The sequence below is a fragment of the Anser brachyrhynchus genome, assembly GCF_964034855.1.
Source record: "Anser brachyrhynchus genome assembly, contig: SCAFFOLD_370, whole genome shotgun sequence".
Lineage (NCBI taxonomy): Eukaryota > Metazoa > Chordata > Aves > Anseriformes > Anatidae > Anser > Anser brachyrhynchus.
Genome location: NW_027663982.1, coordinates 1 through 20,862, shown reverse-complemented (window position 1 = coordinate 20,862; position 20,862 = coordinate 1). Strand labels below are relative to the sequence as shown.

Below are 20,862 nucleotides of genomic sequence, written 5' to 3'. Positions count from 1 at the left end.
TAGTTGTACTCGGGCTTCTCCGCGGTGGACGCGTGCCCTCTGGTGACAACAGCAAGCAAACAGGCGCAGATTTACGTGTCAGTGTCTCGTCCTCCTGCTTTCCCCCGTGGTGGTGCTTGAAGTTTGTGTCTGTGGAGGAGCAGGCGGCTGGACAGCTCTTGTGCTGGGCTTCTTAATTAAAAACGGGATTAATGCTGCTGCTCTGCGTCAGCCGCCGTCGCTGCGAGCCCCTGCGGCTCATCGTACCCACTGCCATCCCTCACTGAGTGAGTGATGGGGAGGGGGGCTGGCGTTGTTAAACGTTAATGTGTAAGGAAAATGGGTATGGAAAAAAAAAAGTGAATGTGTATGGAAAAAGAGCAATTTCGGGGTGGATTCAGGGGGTGCTGGGAGGGCCCTGGTGCTCCCTTTGGCTCGTCCCGCGGAGGTGACTCAGGGGGGTGACGTGGCTGGCCGCAGGGCACCGAAAATCGGTGTGGTTTCAACATGTTTGGGAACATTCGTGGTGTCGTGGGAGAGGTGGGTGTGGGAGACACAACCACGGCGCACGCAATCCCCCTGGGTGGGGAGAGAGGCGGCGGCGCCAGCTGAGGTGACGTGACTTGGGCACCGCCATGCCTCGGGGCAGCTCCTGGGAGGGTCACCGGCCGCTACAACCCCTCCGCGGCGCTGCCCCGGGGTTCCCACCGAGCCCTGAGGCCGTTTCACGCCGGTTCTGACACCGGGCAGAGGCTCCGGGAGGGCTCGGGGCGGCCCCGGGGCGGCCCCGCGGCGGGTCGCAAGATGGCGCCGGGCCGCCATCACCTCAGCCGACCTCCCTCCCCCCTCCCCCCCGTCCCCCCCGGCGCGGTGCATGCCGGGTAAGGAGCCCCGCCGGGAGCCCGCCATTTTCTGTCAGGGCTGGCGGGAAAGGCGGGAAGGGAGCGAGCGCAGCCCCAGCGCCGCCGCGGGACTCCCAACGGCTCCAGCGGCCGCCGCCAGCCACGCACGTAGGTAAAGGCGGCGGGGGAGCGGCGCCGGGGCCGGTCCCCGGTGGCCGCGGCGGGGGGGGGGGGGCGGCGGCGGCCGGGGGGGGCGGCTCGGCGCCGAGGTCGCCTGAGGAGACGCTGCCCCCAAGTCCCGCCTTCCGTGTGTCGCCGCTCGCTGATTGGCGGCGGGGGGCGGCGGCGTTGATTGGCCGCGGAGCCCCGCGGCGAGCCGCGAGGGGATTGGCTGCGAGGCGCGTCCGTCAGAGGGGAGATGGGGCGGTGCGGCCCCGCTGCGGGAGGTTTGCGAACCGATTGGCCTCGCGGCGGCAGCCAATCAGGAAGGGGCTGGTCTGGGGGCACATGGCTCCGCGCGGCCAATCGGGGCGCAGCCGCGGCGCGGGGGCTTCTGGGGGTTGTAGTCCGAGCGCCGAGCCGACGGGGAGGCCGGGGTAGACATGGCGGCGGGGCCCTCGTGGCGGCGGGGCCGTTGCCGGGGCCGTTCCCCGGGGCACACCGGTTCCTTCTCCTCCTCAGCAGCCCCTAGCGAGCTCCCGGCATGGCCCGCACCAAGCAGACGGCCCGCAAGTCCACGGGCGGCAAGGCGCCGCGCAAGCAGCTGGCCACCAAGGCGGCCCGGAAGAGCGCGCCGTCCACGGGGGGCGTGAAGAAGCCCCACCGCTATAGGTAACCTCAAAAAAACACACAAAACACCACAAAAACACCCCAAAAACACCACCGATCCCGCCCCCAGGAGCCCGCTACCACCTCCGGAGCGTGTTGTGCTTGGGAGTTTTGGGCCTCGTGTGGAAGGAACACCACTAAAAAGAGGAAAAAATCTTGTGGTTTTGGTATTTTTATATCTGGGAGTGTTGGCGGCATCGGTTCCTGTCAGTAATGTGCTATATTTTTATTATTTTAACCCAAATTTGGTCCGTTCTGATAGCTTGTATCACAAGGAGTCGATAAAGGTTAGGTTCTGTGAACCAGGCTGAAGGGGAGCGGATGTGGGGCAGAAAGGGAGTGACTCCGGTGTGACTCCGGTGCGAATCCGGTGAATCTGGTGTGGCTCCAGTATGAATTTGGTGCGAATCCGGTGTGACTACGGTGTGACTTTGGTGCAAATCTGGTGTGACTCCAGTGCGAATCCGATGGGAGTCCAATGAGAATCTGGTGTGAATCTGGTGTGACTCTGGTGTGAATCCGGTGCAAATCTGGCGTGACTCCGATGCGAATCCAGTGTGACTCCGGTTTCCCCGTGTAAACGGAACCTGTTGCAGGCCGGGCACCGTGGCGCTGCGGGAGATCCGGCGGTACCAGAAGTCGACGGAGCTGCTGATCCGCAAGCTGCCCTTCCAGCGCCTGGTGCGCGAGATCGCGCAGGACTTCAAGACCGATCTGCGCTTCCAGAGCGCCGCCATCGGGGCGCTGCAGGTGGGCGATATCGGGGTGACGATATCGGGGTGATATCGGGGTGATGATATTGGGGCGATAATGGGGCAACAATATCGGGGCGATATCAGGGCAATATCGGGGTGATATTGATAATAATATTGGGTGATAATATCGGGGTGATATTGAGGTGATACCGGGGCGATAATATCGGGGCGATAATATCGGAGTGATATTGAGGCGATAATATCAGGGCGATATTGAGGCGATAATATCAGGGCGATATTGGGGTGATAATATCAGGGTGATATCGGGTTGATATCGGGGCGATAATATCAGGGTAATATTGGGGCGATACCAGGGCAATATTGGGGTGATAATATTGGGGTGATATTGGGGCGATGATATCGGGGTGATAATACCCGGGTGATATTGGGGCAATACCAGGGCGATATTGGGGCGATAATATCAGGGCGATATTGGGGCGATAATATCAGGGCGACATCGGGGTGATATTGGGGTTATATCGGGGCGATATTGGGGTGATAATACCCGGGTGATATTGGGGCAATACCAGGGCGATATTGGGGCGATAATATCAGGGTGATATTGGGGTCATAATATCGGGGCGATATCGGGGTGATATCAGGGTGATATTGGGGCGATACCAGGACGATATTGGGGTGTTAATATTGGGGCGATGTCAGGGCGATATCGGGGTGATAGCAGGGTGATATCGGGGCAATAATGGGGCGGTATTGGGGTGATATCGGGGTGATATTAGGGTTATAATATTGGGGTGATATCAGGGCAATATCGGGGTAATATCGGGGCGATATCGGGGCGGGGGGACCATCACCTCGCCCTGACATCTTCAGTCCCTACTGCTGCCCCATTTCCCCCCCCCGGCCACGGCATCTCCCCCAACCCCCCCGAAACCCCGCTCAGCAGCGACTTTCGGTGCCCCCCACCCCAATTAACCCCCCCTTTTTTTGCCCCCCCCCCCCGGCAGGAGGCCAGCGAAGCGTACCTGGTGGGGCTCTTCGAGGACACCAACCTCTGCGCCATCCACGCCAAGAGGGTCACCATCATGCCCAAGGACATCCAGCTGGCGCGGCGCATCCGCGGCGAGCGGGCTTAGCGCCGCCGGAGGGACTCGGGGGGGGGGGGTCCTGGGGGGGCTTCTCCTGCCCCCCCGCAAAAAAAAACCCTCTCGAAGCTCTCCCGGTCACGACATGCAGGCGAAAACCGACACCGCGCGCACACACACACACACACCGAGCAAACTTTTGGGGGATTTACGAGACTTTTGGATTTTTTTTCCCCTTTTTTTTTTTTTGTACGCTTTTTCTTTCCCTTTTTTTTTTTTTTTTCTCTCCGAGCTGCAAAAAATATAGAGAATTTTGGGGAGGGGGGGGGGGAGGGGGGGGGGGGGAAGGTTTTTGAAATACCCGGTTTTGTACACAAAACTCACGGAGGGTTGGGCGCGGGGAGCTTCGGGGGTGGCTCCGTGACTTCGTGTTCCCCCGAGGAGGGGGGGGGGGGGGCGCGGTGTTGTTCCCCCCCCCCGTCCCCAAACGCGCGTCCCGATTTCCCCCCCCTCTCCCCCCCCCCCGCCCCTGCGGGGCTGACGGAATGAATAAAAAACCCTAAATGTTAACCGAGTGCTTCTCCTCCTTCCTTCCTCGCCGAATCCCGACAAAACCCCCAAAAAAAACCAAAACGGGGAGGGTTTGGGGGCCCCTTTGATGTTTTTGTCCCTTTCCCTTTTCGGGGGGGGGGGGTCGGGCGCGGATTACCCCCCCCCCGGGGTGGGGGGGGCGCTGACGTGATTGCTGCTGACACCCCGGCGTTAATTTTAGCGGTGGCCCCGCGTTAGTCACCCTAAGCGGGATTACGGGGCCGCCGGGACCGGGTGGCACCTGGGGACGGCGTGCCCCCCCCCCCCCAAAACAACCCGGGGGGACACGTCCTTTTGGGGGGGGGGGGCTCGTCTTTAACAGAGATTTTGGGGTTTGCTGCTTAAAAATCGAAAATCTGAAAAAAAAGCGTGTTTTTTGATTAACATTTATATAAATATCGGTGCCTAAATTGGCTTAATTGGGGTTTTCCCTAAAAATAGGCGATCCCGACCCCCCCCCCCCAGGCGGAGCTGCCCCTGCCCCCCCCCCCCAGTTTTGGGGTGCCCCCCAGGGACCCCAAGAAAGTGGCTTGGCCCTAACGAGGCCCGGCGCTGGCAAAGGGACCCCCCCCCCCCCGATTTTTTGGGGTCTAATCGGACGTTTTTGGGGTTCGGCCTCCGCCGGGGCAGGATTAAAGTCTTAAAGGTTCCGAAATAGCTGGGGGGGGGGGACGGGGGGGGGATGGGGACGGGGGGGGGGACACCGGGGGGGTGTTCATCCTGCTCCAGGACAGAGCACGGGGACCCCCAAACCCCAAAGTTTTGGGGTGCCCAGGTGGGAAGGGGGAGGGGGGGGGCACGGGCAGCCCCCGCCGCATCTGCGCCGCCCGTGCCCCCCCCCCCCCCGGTGAAGGATTAGGGTTAATCAGCCCCAAATCCGCCCGTCTGAAAAACAAACTAATCAGCCCCGCCGCAGCGCTGCCCCCCCGGCTGCCGCCCACATGGGCTGGGGGGGCACGGGGGGGGGCACATCACATTTTGGGGGGGCTGCGATGGGGTTTGGGGGGGTTGTACTGGGATTTGGGGGGGCTGCATTGGGATTTGGGGGGGTTATACTGGGATTTGGGGGGGCTGCAATGGGGTTTGGGGGGGACACCATGTTGGGGGGGGCTGTGATGGGGTTTGGGGGGGCTGCATTGGGATTTGGGGGGGTTATACTGGGATTTGGGGGGCTGCATTGGGATTTGGGGGGGCTGTACTGGGATTTGGGGGGGCTGCAATGGGGTTTGGGGGGCTGTATTGGGATTTGGGGGGGCCACAGTGGGATCTGGGGGGGGCACACCATGTTGGGGGGGGCTGTGATGGGGTTTGGGGGGGCTGCGATGGGGTTTGGGAGGGTTGTACTGGGATTTGGGGGGGCTGCGATGGGGTTTGGGGGGGCTGCGATGGGGTTTGGGGGGGTTGTACTGGGATTTGGGGGGGCTGCGATGGGGTTTGGGGGGCTGTATTGGGATTTGGGGGGGCCACAGTGGGATCTGGGGGGGGCACACCATGTTGGGGGGGGCTGCGATGGGGTTTGGGGGGGTTGTACTGGGATTTGGGGGGGTTATACTGGGATTTGGGGGGGCTGCATTGGGATTTGGGGGGGGTTCACTGGGATTTGGGGGGTTATACTGGGATTTGGGGGGGTTGTACTGGGATTTGGGGGGGCTGCAATGGGGTTTGGGGGGGTTCACTGGGATTTTGGGGGGCCACAGTGGGATCTGCGGGGGGGCACACCATGTTGGGGGGGGCTGCGATGGGGTTTGGGAGGGTTGTACTGGGATTTGGGGGGGCTGCGATGGGGTTTGGGGGGGCTGCGATGGGGTTTGGGGGGGCTGTACTGGGATTTGGGGGGGCTTACTGGGATTTGGGTTCTCCACCGGGACTGGGGGCTGAGCAAAGACCCTGGGGGGGGGGGCACAACGGGGCTCCCCCCCCCCCGTGCTGTTCTCAGGGCCCCCCCAAACGCTGCCCCCCCCGGGGGTCCCGCCTGTCCCCGCGTGTCCCCGTCCCCGGCTCCGACACCGCAGCTGCCCCTGGGATTAGCCCCGGGCCCCTCCAAGGGGGGGGGCACATTTTGCCCCCCCCCCCCCCATGCCCCCCCCATGCCCCCCCCCAGCCCCCGTGGGACCCCCAGGCCCATTCCCAAATCCCCCAGGACTGACCCCAAAACGCGAGCCCCTTCGTTAGCCCTAACGAGCACCCTCAGCACGGTGTAATTAGGGTGGGGGGGGGGCTCCTTATACCCCCCCCCATAGAAGACCCCCCCCATCCCACCCGATAATTAATTAACCAGCAATAATTAACCACAGCAGGTCGGCCCCGGCGCAGAGCGCACCCCAAAACCCCCACCCTGGGGGGGGGGCGGTGCTGGGTGCCCCCCCCCCGTTAATTGCCGGCAGCGGGGGATTAGCCCCGCCGGGGGCCAATGTCACCCCCCCGGGGATTAGCGCCGGGCCCGGGGGGGGGGCACGGGGGGGGGCCCGGTGGCGGGCCCTACTTAAAGCTCCCCCCGGCGCGGGGACGCCTTCCCCGCCGCCAGCAGGGCCCCCGCCGCCGCCCCGCCGCAGGTGGGTGGGGGGCACCTTGGGGTGGGGGGGGGGACTTTGGGGTGGGGGACACCTTGGGGTGGGGGGGCATCTGGGTTGGGGGACTTTGGGGTGGGTGTATTATGGGGTGGGGGGGGGACTTTGGGGTGGGGGGGGGCACTTTGGGGTGGGGGCAGCTTGGGGTGGGGGGGGGGGACCTTGGGGTGGGGGACACCTTGGGGTGGGGGGCGCCTTGGGGTGGGTGTAACATGGCATGGGGGGCACCTTGGGGTGGCGGGCAACTCGGGGTGGGGGGGGATTTTGGGGTGGGGAGGGAAGCTTGGGGTGGGGGGCACCTTGGGTGGGGGCACCTTAGAGTGGGGGGCGGCTTGGTGTGGGGGCACCTTGGGGTGGGGGGCACTTAGGTGTGGGGGTAATTTGGGGTGGGGGTGCCTTGGGGTGGGGGGGCAGCTTGGGGTGGGGTGGCAACTTAGGGTGGGGGTACCTTGTGGTGTGGGGGGGCACTTTGGTGTGGGGGTAATTTGGGGTGGGGGGCACCTTGGGGTGGTGGGGGCACATTGGGGTGGGGGGGGCACCTTAGGGTGGGAGAAACTTGGGGTGGGGGGGGGACCTTGGGGTGGGGGGACCTTGGGGTGGGGGAAGCTCCGGGTGGTCCTGAGGGGGGACGGGGACGCGGGGCGGGAGGGGGGGCGCTTCATGTTGGGGACGGGGTGCTGGCCTTGGGGTGACGTCCCCTGGAGCGGGGACGAGCCACCGGGGCTGTCACCGGCGGCAGGGAGACGTCCCCCGGCTTGGGGACGAGCCCCGCCGGTTCCACCTCCTGCCTTGGGGAGGGGATCAGGGCCTGGGGGGGGGCGCGCAATCCTGCACCGTGCAGCCCTGCAGCGTGCTGTGCTGCACCAAGCCCTGCAATCCTGCACCGTGCCCTGTCGCACCGCGCCGTGCTGCACCGTGCAATTCTGCACTGCGCTGTGCAATCTTGTGCCGCGCTACCTTGCCCCGTGCCATGCTGCGCCGTGCAATTCTGCACCGTGCCGTGCAATCTTGTGCCGCGCTACCTTGCCCCGTGCCATGCTGCACCGTGCAATTCTGCACCGTGCCGTGCAATCTTGTGCTGTGCTACCTTGCCCCGTGCCCTGCAATCCTGCACCGTGCCGTGCTACCTTGCACCATGCAATTCTGCACCGTGCCGTGCAATCCTGCGCCATGCTACCTTGCACCGTGCCCTGCAATCCTGCACCGTGCCATGCTGCACCATGCCTTGCAATCTTGTGCCATGCAATCCTGCCCCGTGCTGTGCTACCTTGCCCCGTGCCATGCAATCCTGCACCGTGCCGTGCTACCTTGCCCTGTGCCGTGTTGCACCGTGCAATTCTGCACCGTACCATGCAATCTTGTGCTGTGCTACCTTGCTCTGTGCTCTGCAATCCTGCCCCATGTCGCGCTACCTTGCATTGTGCCATGCTGCACCATGCAATCCTGCACCATGCAATTCTGCACCACGCCGTGCAATCTTGTGCCGTGCGATCCTGCCCCGTGCTGTGCTACCTTGCCCCGTGCCCTGCAATCCTGCCCCATGCCGTGCTACCTTGCACCGTGCTGTGCTGCACTGTGCAATCCTGCACCGTGCCGTGCAATCTTGTGCCACGCTACCTTGCTCTGTGCTCTGCAATCCTGCCCCATGTTGTGCTACCTTGCACTGCGCCGTGCTGCACCATGCAATTCTGCACCATGTCATGCAATCTTGTGCCATGCAATCCCACCCCGTGCCCTGCAATCCTGCACCATGCCATGCTACCTTGCCCCGTGCCGTGCTGCACCATGCAATTCTGCACTGTGCTGTGCAATCTTGTGCCGTGCTACCTTGCACTGTGCCATGCTGCACCATGCAATTCTGCACCATGCCGTGCAACCTTGTTCTGTGCAATCCTGCCCTGTGCCGTGTTACATCGCCCTGTGCCCTGCAATCCTGCCCCATGTTGCGCTACCTTGCCCCGTGCCATGCTGCCCCGTGCCGTGCAATCCTGCCCCGTGCCACGCTGCCCCGTGCCGTGCGTGACCCCGTGTCCCCCCCCGGCAGCTGGCCCCAGCTCGCCTCGGCAGCGCCCGGGCTCGGCGCGAGGGAGCCCGCCCGGAGCATGATGTCCTACATCAAGCAGCCCCACTACGCCGTCAACGGGCTCACGCTGGCCGGGCCGGGCATGGACCTGCTGCACTCCGCCGTGGGCTACCCTGGTGAGCAGCAGCGGGGGGCTTCCTCGGGGGGGAGGCGTGCGGGATTTTGCATGGGGGGGGGTTGCATGAAGGGTTTTGCAGAGAGGGGATGCACAGGGGCATTGCACGGGGGGGTTGCACGCAGGGTTTTGCACGGGGGGGTTGCACGAAGGGGTTGCACAAAGGGTTTTGCACAGAGGACGTGCACGGGGGGGGTTGCACACAGGGTTTTGTACGGGGGGGTGCACAGGGGCACTGCACAGGGGGTTGCACGCAGGTTTTGCACAGGGGGGCTGCACGGCGGGTTTTGTGCAAGGAGGCTGCACGCGGGGTGTTGCACGGAGGGTTTGCACGGGCGCGTTGGACAGAGGGTTTGCACGGGAGGTTGCACAGCAACCTTTGCACGAGGGGCTTTGCACGAGGGGGTTGCACAGGGGGGGTCGCATGCTGTTTTGCAAGGGGTTTGCACAGGGGGTATCGCACAAGGGGCTTGCATGGGGGGGGGGTCCTCTCCCTGGCCCCGTGGTTTCCCTTGGGTGGGAAGGGGCTGGGAGCGTGCAACGGCTCGGGGGGGAGGTGGGGGCTCACCAGGGGGTCCCTGACCCCCCCCCCCCCCCCATCCGCAGCCACGCCGCGGAAGCAGCGCCGCGAGCGCACCACCTTCACGCGGGCGCAGCTGGACATCCTGGAGGCGCTCTTCGCCAAGACGCGCTACCCCGACATCTTCATGCGCGAGGAGGTGGCCCTCAAGATCAACCTGCCCGAGTCCCGCGTGCAGGTGAGCCCGGTGAGGGGGGGGGGTCCTGCACCCTCATGCGTGTGCACGAGGAGGGGTCCTGCACGCTCCTGGGTGTGCACAAAGAGGGATCGTGCATGCACCCATGTGTGCAAAAAGAAGGGTCCTGCACGCTCATGCGTGTGCACAAGGAGGGGTCCTGCATGCACCTGGGTGTGCATAAAGGGGGATCCTGCTTACACCCATGGGTGCACAAGGAGGGAGGGGGTCCTGCACACACCTGTGTGCACGAGGACGGGTTCTGCATGCACCCAGGGGTGCATAAGAAGGGGTCCTTCACGCACCCGAGCGTGCACAAGGAGGGAGGGGTGCGTCATGCTCCCGCGTGCGCGCAGGGAGGGGTCCTGCTTGCACCTACGTGTGCATGAGGAGGGTCCCTGCACGCACCCTGTGCAGCGTGAGCACCGCAGGGCTGCGTGACCCCGAGCACACCCGTGCAAGGGCGTGCGCACTGGGACGAGCACACTGCAGCGGGGGGGCATGCGAGGGACAACGCCGTGCCCGCCGCCCCTGCCTCAGTTTCCCCACCAACCTTCCCTCCCTCCCCGCAGGTGTGGTTCAAGAACCGCCGCGCCAAGTGCCGGCAGCAGCAGCAGCAGAGCAGCGGCCAGGCCAAGGCTCGGCCCGCCAAGAAGAAGAGCTCGCCGCCCCGCGAGGCGCCCGCCGACGCCGGGGGGGCCGGGCCCTACAGCCCCCCGCCCGCTGGCCCCGCCGGCACCCCCAGCTCCGCCGCCGGCGCCACCGTCTCCATCTGGAGCCCGGCCTCCATCTCGCCCGTGCCGGACCCCTTGGCCACCACGGCCGCGCCGGGGCTGCCGCGCTCGGCGCCGTTCCCCGGCTCCTACGGCCAAGCCGGCGGCTACGGGCAAGGCTACGCCGGATCCGCCACCTATTTCGGGGGCCTGGACTGCAGCTCCTACCTCTCGCCCATGCACCCGCAGCTGGGGGCGCCCGGCGCGGCGCTGAGCCCCTTGGCCGCCCCCGCCATGGGCGCCCACCTCGCCCCCTCGCCCGCCGGCTTGGCCGGGCAAGGTTACGGCGCCGCCGGGCTGGGTTTCGGCGCCGTCGACTGCCTGGACTACAAGGACCAGGCGGGCTCCTGGAAGCTCAACTTCAACGCCGCCGACTGCCTGGACTACAAGGACCAGAGCTCCTGGAAGTTCCAGGTCTTGTGAGGGGGGGGCCCGGCCCCGCCGCGGGCGCACGAGGGGGCCCGGAGGGTGCCGGGCACGGCTGCGGCGCGGGGAGTCCCCTGGGAACGGAGCAGCGCCGGGGCATGGAGAATCCCCTGGGAATGGAGCAGTCCTGCACGGAGCAGCCCCATGGCACGGAGCAGCCCCATGGCACGGAGCGTCCCCATGGCACGGAGCAGCCCCTGGGCTTTGGGTGTCCCCATGGCACGGAGCGTCCCCATGGCACGGAGCAGCCCCATGGCACGGAGCAGCCCCTGGACTTTGGGTGTCCCCGTGGCTAAGAGCAACCCCATGGCACGGAGCGTCCCCTGGGCTTTGGGTGTCCCCGTGACCAAGAGCGACCCCATGGCACGGAGCAGCCCCATGGCACGGAGCAGCCTCTGGACTTTGGGTGTCCCCGTGGCTAAGAGCGACCCCATGGCACGGAGCAGCCCCATGGCATGGAGAATTCCTGCACGGAGAATCCCTTTATGGACCATCCCCACGGCCAAGAGCGTCCCCTGGGCTTTGGGTGTCCCCTGGGCATCGGGTGTCCCCGTGGCACCGAGCATCCCGAAGGCCAAGAGCGTCCCCGTGGCGCAGAGCAGCCGTGCACGGAGCGACCCCGTGGCACGGAGCGTCCTCTGGGCACGGAGAATTCCTGCACGAATCCCTTTAGGGACCATCCCCGCGGCACGGAGCGACCCCAAGGCATGGAGCAGCCCCGCACGGAGCAGCCCCACGGCCCGCGACGTCCTTGCAACGCAGCCCAGCCCCGCAGCACGGAGCACGCCCGTGGCATGGGGTGTCCCCACGGCGTGGGACAAGCTTGCAACAAGGAGCATCCCTGCAACAAGGAGCATCCCTGCAACAAGGAGCATCCCTGCAACAAGGAGCATCCCTGCAACAAGGAGCATCCCTGCAACAAGGAGCGTCATAACTCAGAGTATCCTTGCAGCATGGAGCGTCTTTGCAACATGGAGCACCCTTGCAACACAGAGCATCCTTGCAACTCGGAGCATCCTCATAGCACGGGGTGTCCTCGTAGCAAGGGACGTCCCTGCAACAAGGAGCATCCCTGCAACAAGGAGCGTCATTGTAACTCAGAGTATCCTTGCAACTCGGAGCATCCTCATAGCAAGGGACGTCCTTGCAACAAGGAGCATCCTTGCAACTCGGAGCATCCTCGTAGCATGGAAAAACCTTGCAACAAGGAGCATCCCTGAGACGTGCAGCATCCTTGCAACATGGAGCACCCTTGCAACACGGAGCATCCCTGAAACGTGGAGCATCCTTGCAACTTGGAGCACCCCTGCAGCATGGAACAACCTTGCAACAGGGAGAGCATCCTCACAACAAGGAGCATCCTCACAACAAGGAGCATCCTTACAACAAGGAGCATCCCTGCAACACTGAGCATCCTTGTAGCACAGGGTGTCCTTGCACCAAGGAGCCCCCTTGCAACTCGGAGCCCCCTTACACCAAGGAGCCCCCTTACACCAGGGAGCCCCCTTACAACTCGGAGCCCCCTTACAACTCGGAGCCCCCTTACACCAGGGAGCCCCCTTACAACTCGGAGCCCCCTGGCAGCGTGCCCCAGCTGCCCGGCGCATCCTCGCGGCGCTGAGCCCCCCGCGCCCCCCATTTCAGCCGGCACCGGGGGTGCCCCCGTTCCCTGCTGCGCCCCCCCCCGCTCCTCCGGGCGGCCGCCCCCCACCCTCGTTTCTCCCCATTTCCCCCCGTAGCTGCACCCGACCCCCCCCCAGCCGCCGGGGGGGCTGCGCAGAGCTGAGGAGGAAAGGAAAGGCTTTACAGAACCGAAATCGTAATTAAAAAAAAGCGGAAAAAGTGGAAAAAAAAAAAAAAAAAGGAGGGGGTGCCCCCCCCCCGCCTCTCGCTCATTAACGGCGGTGGCTAACGAGGGGGGGCTGCAATGGTGCTAAGGGGGGGGCTCCAGCTGGGGGCGAGTTAGGGGGATTTGGGGCTGGGGGTGCCAGCTGGGGTCCCCGGCACTAATTAGGGAGCGGTAATTAACGGCCACGTGGGCCCCCGCAGCGCTGCTATGGAAAAAAAAAGGGGGGGGGCACGGAAAAAACCGCGTTGCCCTTTAACCCCTAAATCCGCCCCGAAATGGCACCGCAAATCCGCCGGGCGCTGAGCTGGGGCTGCGGGAGGCCGGGGGGGGGCCGGGGGGGCCGTGGGTGCGCCCTTGGGTTGGCTGGGGGGGTCCTTGCGCCCTGGGGGGCTTTGCAATTGGGGGGGGTCCTTGCACTTTGGGGGGCTCTTTGCACTTTGGGGCTCTTTGCACCCTGGGGGGGGCTCTTTGCACCTGGGGGGGCTTTGCACTTTGGGGTCCCATTTTTTTTTTTGGGTGGGGGGGCTTTGCACTTTGGGGTCTGTGCGTTTGGGGGGGGGGGCTCTGACTTTGTCGGGGGCTCCCCGCACTCAGGGGGCTGTGCACAAGGGGGGGGGGGGCTCAGTGCTTCAGGCACCCCTAACGCAGTGGGGGGGGGGGCGGGCTGGGGGTCCCAGGGGGGTGTGAAGGGGGGGGCACGGCCCCCCCCCAGGGTTAACCCAGGGCCTCTCCGGGCGCCAGCCGGGCAGATGGAGCCTAATCCGGGCTGAGCCGCGCGGGGGGTCCGGGGAAGAGGGTTAAGCCCGGTTTAACGGCCCTAATGAGGGGGATAAGGGGGGGGGGGGGGCTGGGGGGGGGGTGCACGGCCCCCCCCCGGGGACACGGGGACGGGGACACGGGGATGGGCATGTCCCGGCCGGCACCGACGCCACGCGGCGTGGGGACGCGGCTGGGTGGATGCACGGCCCAAGTGTGCACGGGTGCGGGGGGTTGCACGCCCGTGCAGGGCCCGTTGCACAAGTTGCACGGGGGTGCACAGCCCCTTGCACGCACATCCGGGGGCATACTGCTCATTGCACGCGCGTGCGAGGTTGCACGGTGCATTGCACACGTGCACAGGGGTGCAGGGCCCCTTGCATGCACATCCAGGGGTACACGGCCCCTTGCACACGTGTGCAAGGTTGCACAGTGCATTGCACACATGCACAGGCTTGCACAGCCCCTTGCACACACACGCAAGGTCGCACAGCCCCTTGCACACACACGCAAGGTTGCACAGCCCCTTGCACATGTGCATAGGCTTGCACAGCCCCTTGCACACATGCACAGGCTTGCACAGCCCCTTGCACACACGTGCAAGGTTGCACAGCCCCTTGCACACATGCACAGGCTTGCACAGCCCCTTGCACACACACGCAAGGTCGCACAGCCCCTTGCACACACACGCAAGGTTGCACAGCCCCTTGCACACGTGCACAGGCTTGCACAGCCCCTTGCACACACGTGCAAGGTCGCACAGCCCCTTGCACATGTGCATAGGCTTGCACAGCCCCTTGCACGCATGCACAGGCTTGCACAGCCCCTTGCACACACGTGCAAGGTCGCACAGCCCCTTGCACATGTGCATAGGCTTGCACAGCCCCTTGCACGCATGCACAGGCTTGCACAGCCCCTTGCACACACACGCAAGGTCGCACAGCCCCTTGCACACATGCACAGGCTTGCACAGCCCCTTGCACACACACGCAAGGTCACATAGCCCCTTGCACACGTGCAAAGGCGTGCACCACCCATTGCTCCCCATCCCCGCACCCCAGCCCCCATCCTGCCCCCCCCCGGCTCAAGGGAAACCGAAACCGTCCCCGTGTCCCCCCCCTCCGTGGAGCCCATAAAAGCGGGGAACGGAGCCCGGTGCCTCCCAGTGCCTCCCAGTGCCTCCCAGTGCGTGGCCCCCCCCGGATCGCCATGCCCCGGCCGCTGCTGCTGCTGCTGCTGGTGGCCCAGACGCAGGCAGGTGAGTCGGGGGTCCGCGGTTTGGGGGACCCTATTTGCACCGTGGGACCCCAACGGGGGTCGGGGGACCCCAGTCTAGGCCACGGGGACCCAGTTTGGGCTCTGGGGACCCCAGTTAGGGCCACAGGACCCCAAGGAGGGGGCTAGGACCCTAACGAGGGTGGGGAGACCCCCAGGGAGGGCAAGGGGACCCCGAGGAGGGTCTTGGGGACCCCAATGAGGGTGTTGAGACCCCAATGAGGGTGTTGGGACCCCAAGGAGGGTCGTGGGGACCCCAGTGAGGGTGTTGAGACCCCAATGAGGGTTGGAGGGACCCCAGTGAAGGTCTTGAGAACCCCAAAGAGCGCGTTGAGACCCCAAGGAGCTTGTGGGGACCCCAATGAGGGTCTTGGAGACCCCATGGAGGGTGTTGGGACCCCAAGGAGGATTGGGGGGACCCCAGTGAGGGTCGTGGGGACCCCATTGAGGTTGTTGAGACCCCAGTAAGGGTCGTGGGGACCCCAGGGGGGTGACCCTCGCTGCCCCCTCTCCCCCAGGACACAACCGGGAGCTGCTGCGGGCGCGGGCGCTGCGGGCACTGCGGGGGCCGGGGAGGGGCGGGGGGGGGACCCCCGTGGTGGGGGGGTCCCTGCAGCAGCCCCTCGACCACTTCGACCCCCTGGAGGGCCGCGTCCTCACCCAGGTAGGGACAGGGGGCTTGGGGGGGGGGGGGGGGGGCACGCGCCTGGTACACGGGATGCACACGCGTGTGCCCCCCCCGGACCCCCCCCTCCCATGTCCCGCAGCGGTTTTGGATCAATGAGGCGTTTTGGGATCGCCCGGCTGGCCCCGTGTTCCTCGTGGTCGGGGGGGAGAGCGCCCTGAGCCCCCTGGTGCTGCGGGGGGGTACGGGGTGGGGACGGGATTGGGATTGGGTTTGGGGATGGGGATGGGGATGGGGATGGGGATGGGGATGGGGTGGGATTGGGATGGGATTGGGATTGGGATAGGGATAGGATGGGGATGGGATTGGGATTGGGATTGGGATTGGAATTGGGATTGGGATAGGGAGAGGATGGGGATGGGATTGGGATGGGGATAGGGATCGGATGGAATGGGGGATGGGATAGGATGGGGATGGGATGGGATTTGGGATTGGGGTGGGGATGGGATGGGATGGGATTTGGGATGGGATGGGGATGGGGATGGGGTGGGATTGGGATGGGATTGGGATTGGGATAGGGATAGGATGGGGATGGGATTGGGATTGGGGATGGGAGTGGGGTGGGATTGGGATTGGGATAGGGATAGGATGGAATGGGGGATGGGATAGGATGGGGATGGGGTGGGATGGGGATGGGGATGGGATTGGGATTGGGGATGGGGTGGGATGGGGATGGGGATAGGATTGGGATTGGGATTGGGATTGGGGATGGGGTGGGATGGGGATGGGGATGGGATTGGGATTGGGGATGGGGTGGGATGGGGATGGGGATAGGATTGGGATTGGGATAGGGATGGGATGGGGATGGGATTGGGATTGGGATAGGGATAGGATGGAATGGGGGATGGGATAGGATGGGGATGGGATGGGATTTGGGATTGGGGTGGGGATGGGATGGGATTTGGGATGGGATGGGGATGGAAGGGATTTGGGGTGGGACTGGGATGGGATGGGGATGGGATGGGATGGGTTAGGCCTGGGGATTGGGATTGGGATGGGATGGGATGGGGATGGGAATGGAATGGGGTGGAATTGGGATTTGGGGGATATGGGGATGGGATGGGAAAGGATTAGGGGTGGGATTGGGGTTGGATTGGGGTGGGGATGAGGATATGTCCCCGTCCCCGTCCCCGTCCCCGTCCCCGTCCCCGTCCCCGTCCCCGTCCCCGTCCCCGTCCCGCTGGTGCCAGGCCACGCGGTGGAGCTGGCCCGGCAGCACGGGGCCCTGCTGGTGGCACTGGAGCACCGCTTCTACGGGGACAGCCGGGGGCCGGGGGGGGCCGAGCTGCGCTTCCTCTCCAGCCAGCAGGCGTGAGCGGGGTGCTGGCCCCTGCGGCGGTGTCCCCTGGGTGTCCCCTGGTGTCCCTTGGGTGTCCCCTGGGTGTCCCTTGGGTGTCCCCTGGTGTCCCCTTCGTGTCCCCTTCGTGTCCCCTGGGTGTCCCCTGGGTGTCCCCTGGGTGTCCCCTGGGTGTCCCTTGGGTGTCCCCTGGTGTCCCCTTCGTGTCCCCTGGGTGTCCCTTGGGTGTCCCCTACATGTCCCCTGGGTGTCCCCTTCGTGTCCCCTGGGTGTCCCTTGGGTGTCCCCTGGGTGTCCCCTGGTGTCCCCTTCATGTCCCCTGGGTGTCCCCTGGGTGTCCCCTGGGTGTCCCCTGGGTGTCCCTTTGGTGTCCCCTGGGTGTCCCCTGGTGTCCCCTGGGTGTCCCTTGGGTGTCCCCTTCATGTCCCCTGGGTGTCCCCTTGGTGTCCCCTTGGTGTCCCCTCTCTGTCCCCTCATTGTCCCCTCTCCATCCCCTCACTGTCCCCTCTCTGTCCCCTTTGTGTCCCCTGGGTGCCCCCTCACTGTCCCCTGGGTGTCCCCCCTCCACCCCCTCATTGTCCCCCCTCTGTCCCCTCCGTCCCCCCCCCGCAGCCTGGCCGACCTGGCCGCCTTCCGCCTCCACCTCACCCGCGCCTGGGGGCTGAGCCCCAACCACACCTGGGTGGCTTTCGGGGGGTCCTACGCCGGCGCCCTCGCCGCCTGGGCGCGCCTCAAGGTGGGTGCCCCCCACCCTGCCGGGGGGCTCGGGGCACCCCGGGTCCCCCCCCCCAACGCTTTCCCTGGCCTCAGTTTCCCCACTTGGTGTCGGCGGCCGTGGCGTCGTCCGCGCCCGTCCGGGCTCAGGTTGACTTCGCCGGATACAACCGTGTGAGACCCCCAAATCCTGACCCCAAACCCCAAGATCTGACCCCAACGACACCAAGCCCCAAAATCCTGACCCCAAAGACCCCAAATCGTGCCCCCAAACCTCCAAATCTGACCCCAAAGACCTCAAATCCTGCCCTCAAACCCCAAAATCTGACCCCAAAGACTCCAATCCTGACCCCAAACCTCCAAATCTGACCCCAAAGACCTCAAATTGTGCCCTCAAACCCCAAAATCTGACCCCAAAGACTCCAACGCTGCCCCCAAACCTCCAAATCTGACCCCAATCACCCCAAATCCTGCCCTTGAGCCCCAAAATCTGACCCCAAAGACCCCAATCTTGACCCCAACCCCCTAAATCTGACCCCCAACCCCCAAATCCTGACCTAAAACTGCACCTTCTGACCTCAACCCCAGCTCCAACCTGAAACACCCACCCCAAACCCGGTCCTCACCCCAAAAAAGCAAACTATGGCACCACCCCCTTCCCCAAACCCCCAACTCTGACCCCAAACCCTCAACTCTGACCCCAAATCCTAACCTCAAACCTAAAACCTGACCCCAAAACCCGGCTCCAAGCCCCAAACTTCAACCCTAAAATGGGTTCTGACCCCAAAACCTCCAGTCCTGACCCCAAAACTCCCACCCCGTCCCTATTAACCCCTTGTTGCCCACCTGCAGGTGGTCTCTGTCGCCCTCTCCAGCCCTGCTGTGGGGGGGTCCCCAGAGGTGGGTCCTGGAGGGCTTGGGGACAGGGGCTGGGGACAGGGAATGGGGACAAGGGCTGGGAACAGGGACTGGTGACAGGGTTAGGGGACAAGGCTTGGGGACACGGCTTTGGGGACAGGGGCTGGAGTTGGGGTTAGGGGTCAAGGACTGGGGACAGGGGCTGGGGACAGGGTTAGGGGACAGGGACTGGGGACAGGATTAGGGGACAAGGGCTGGGGACAGGGCTTTGGGGACAGGGGCTGGAGTTGGGGTTAGGGGTCAAGGGCTGGGGACAGGGTTAGGGGACAGGGACTGGGGGCAGGATTAGGGGACAAGGGCTGGGGACAAGGCTTGGGGCAGGGTTTTGGGACAGGATTAGGGGACAAGGCTTGGGGGCAGGGCTTGGGGACAGGGTTAGGGGACAGGGGCTGGGGACAGGGCTTGGGGACAGGGTTAGGGGACAAGGGCTGGGGACAAGGCTTGGGGACAGGGGCTGGAGATGGGGTTAGGGGACGGGCTGGGGACAGGATTAGGGGTCAAGGGCTGGGGACAAGGCTTGGGGGCAGGGTTTTGGGACAGGGTTAGGGGACAGGGACTGCGTATAGGGGCTGGAGATGGGGTTAGGGGACAAGGGCTGGGGACAAGGCTTGGGGACAGGGTTTTGGGACAGGGTTAGGGGACAGGGGCTGGGGACAGGGCTTGGGGACGGGGCCGTCCCCAGGCAGAGCACCCACCCCGGTGCCGCAGTGCCTGGCGGCGGTGAGCGGCGCCTTCGCGGCGCTGGACGCGCGGCTGCGCGGCCGGCGGCTGGCGGAGGTGACGAGGGACATGTCCTGCTGCCACCCGCCCCGCGAGCGCGGCGACCGGGCGCTGCTGGCCGAGAACGTGGCCGACGTGGTGGCGGGGACGGTGCAGTACAACGGGCTCCTGCCCGCCGACTCGGTGGCCGCCCTGTGCCGCGCCATGACCGACGGGCGCCGCGGCTCGCCCTACCGCAGGCTGGTGGCCGTCGTCAAGGTGGGGGGTGCTGGGGGGGGGGGGTCCTGAACCCCTCGGTACCCCCCCTACACCCCACTGCGCCTTCCTATTGCGCTCAGCTGCAGCCCTCGCGTCCTCCTCCACCCCGCTGTGCCCCCTTGCATCCCACTGCACCCCCTTAAGCCCCCTTACACCCCGCTGTGCCCCCCTGCACCCCACTGTGCCCCCCCTTACACCCTGCTGCACCCCATTGCATCCCCTTGCACCCAATTGCACCCCATCCCACTGCACCCCCTTGGGCCCCATTGCACCCCGTTGTACCCCCCTGGCACCCCATTGCACCCCTTGCACCCAATCGAGCCCCATCCTATTGCACCCCATTATACCCCGTGCACCCCATTGTGCCCCACTGCACCCCCTTACACTCCCCTGCACCCCCTTACACCCCCCTGCACCCCCTTACACCCCCCCTGCACCCTGCTGCACCCCCTTACACCCCATTGTACCCCCCCTGCACCCCCGTGCACCCCATTGCACCCTGCTGCCCGGCGCAGCGCGGTGCCATCGGGGTGCCCTCCCCCCCCCCCCCCCCCCCCCAGGCCTTCCTGCGCCGGGGGGGGCAGCCGTGCACCCCCAGTTCCCGCCGGGCGCTGCTGCGGGAGCTGCGGGGCCCAGGGAGCACGGGCGGCAGCCGGCCCTGGCTCTTCCAGACCTGCACCGAGTTTGGCTTCTGTGAGCAAGGGGAATGGAGGCTGGGGAGGGGGGCTGGGGGCTCCTGCACCCCCCCCCCCCACTGACCCCCCAGCCCCCCCAGACCCCAGCTGCGAGGACGCCGCCTGCCCCTTCTCCCGCTTCCAGACGCTGCGGGCGCAGCTCAGCCTCTGCGCCGCCGCCTTCGGCATCGCCCCGGCGCGGGTGCGGGAGGCCGCCGCCGCCACCAACGGCTTCTACGGGGCCGCACGCATCCGGGCCCCGCGGCTCCTCTTCGTCAACGGTGCGGCACGGCACGGCGCGATGTGGCGTGGCACGGTGCAGCACGGCATTGCACGGTGCAGCACGGCATGGCATGGTGCAGAACAAAATTGCATGGCATTGCACGGTGCAGCACGGCATGGCATGGTGCAGCAAAGCATGGCATGGTGCAGAACAAAATCGCATGGCATTGCACGGTGCAGCACGGCATGGCATGGTGCAGAACAAAACTGCATGGCATTGCACGGTGCAGAACAAAATTGCATGGCATGGCACGGTGCAGCACGGCATGGCATGGTGCAGCGTAACATTGCATGGTGCAGAACAAAATTGCATGGTATTGCACAGTGCAGCACAGCATGGCACGGTCCAGCACAGCATGGCACAGGGCAGCACGGCATGGCATGGTGCAGCACGGCATGGCATGGTGCAGCACGGCATGGCACGGTGCAGAACAAAATCGCATGGCATTGCACGGTGCAGCACGGCATGGCACAGTGCAGCACAGCATGGCATGGTGCAGCACAGCATGGCATGGTGCAGAACAAAACTGCATGGCATTGCACGGTGCAGCACAGCGTTGCAGGGCACCGCACGGTGCAGCATGGCATCGCACGGTGCAGCACAACACTGCGTGGCATTGCACGGCGCAGCACGGCATTGCACAGTGCAGCGCAACATTGCATGGTGCAGCGTGATG

General features: G+C 65.3%; 3 protein-coding genes across 7 annotated transcripts; all 3 read left to right on the top strand.

Annotated features, from left to right (window-relative positions):
- Window positions 1–844: 844 nt before the first annotated feature.
- On the top strand, window positions 845–4,017 carry LOC308186539 (histone H3.3A). 4 transcript variants are annotated; one of them, XM_080608650.1, is made up of 4 exons: window positions 845–989; window positions 1,503–1,652; window positions 2,246–2,399; window positions 3,370–4,017. In XM_080608650.1, exons 2-4 carry the CDS (start codon window positions 1,525–1,527, stop codon window positions 3,496–3,498), a joined length of 411 nt encoding a protein of 136 aa, XP_080464776.1. In that variant the 5' UTR covers window positions 845–989; window positions 1,503–1,524; the 3' UTR covers window positions 3,499–4,017. The 4 variants fall into 4 exon arrangements, with proteins under 4 accessions (XP_080464776.1, XP_080464777.1, XP_080464779.1 ...); XM_080608651.1 differs by having other exon boundaries at window positions 854–993; XM_080608653.1 differs by having other exon boundaries at window positions 856–989; window positions 1,506–1,652.
- A 2,334-nt stretch (window positions 4,018–6,351) lies between these two features.
- LOC308186537 (homeobox protein otx5-like) lies at window positions 6,352–10,769 on the top strand (the record flags this gene model as incomplete). 2 transcript variants are annotated; one of them, XM_080608648.1, is made up of 4 exons in its annotated part: window positions 6,352–6,590; window positions 8,650–8,804; window positions 9,410–9,561; window positions 10,131–10,769. In XM_080608648.1, the coding sequence occupies 3 exons, from the start codon at window positions 8,708–8,710 to the stop codon at window positions 10,752–10,754; spliced, it is 873 nt and encodes a 290-aa protein (XP_080464774.1). In that variant the 3' UTR covers window positions 10,755–10,769. The 2 variants fall into 2 exon arrangements, with proteins under 2 accessions (XP_080464774.1, XP_080464773.1); XM_080608647.1 differs by lacking the exon at window positions 6,352–6,590 and having other exon boundaries at window positions 8,306–8,804.
- Window positions 10,770–14,571: 3,802 nt separating this feature from the next.
- LOC308186538 (thymus-specific serine protease-like) lies at window positions 14,572–20,849 on the top strand (the record flags this gene model as incomplete). Its single annotated transcript, XM_080608649.1, has 10 exons — window positions 14,572–14,620; window positions 15,156–15,301; window positions 15,405–15,504; window positions 16,483–16,633; window positions 17,232–17,355; window positions 17,430–17,699; window positions 18,186–18,233; window positions 18,837–19,229; window positions 19,790–19,922; window positions 20,005–20,849. Coding segments are annotated over 10 exons (2,259 nt in total), but the record flags the coding sequence as incomplete, so codon positions are not given.
- Between the last annotated feature and the right edge of the window lie 13 nt (window positions 20,850–20,862).

What these genes read in the sequence shown, in the direction of transcription:
- LOC308186539 (XM_080608650.1), top strand. Translation starts at nt 1,525, where the DNA reads ATGGCCCGCACCAAGCAGACGGCCCGCAAGTCCACGGGCGGCAAGGCG. An exon ending in AAGAAGCCCCACCGCTATAG is followed by an intron (nt 1,653 to 2,245) that starts GTAACCTCAAAA and finishes AACCTGTTGCAG; the next exon opens with GCCGGGCACCGTGGCGCTGC. An exon ending in CCGCCATCGGGGCGCTGCAG is followed by an intron (nt 2,400 to 3,369) that starts GTGGGCGATATC and finishes CCCCCCCGGCAG; the next exon opens with GAGGCCAGCGAAGCGTACCT.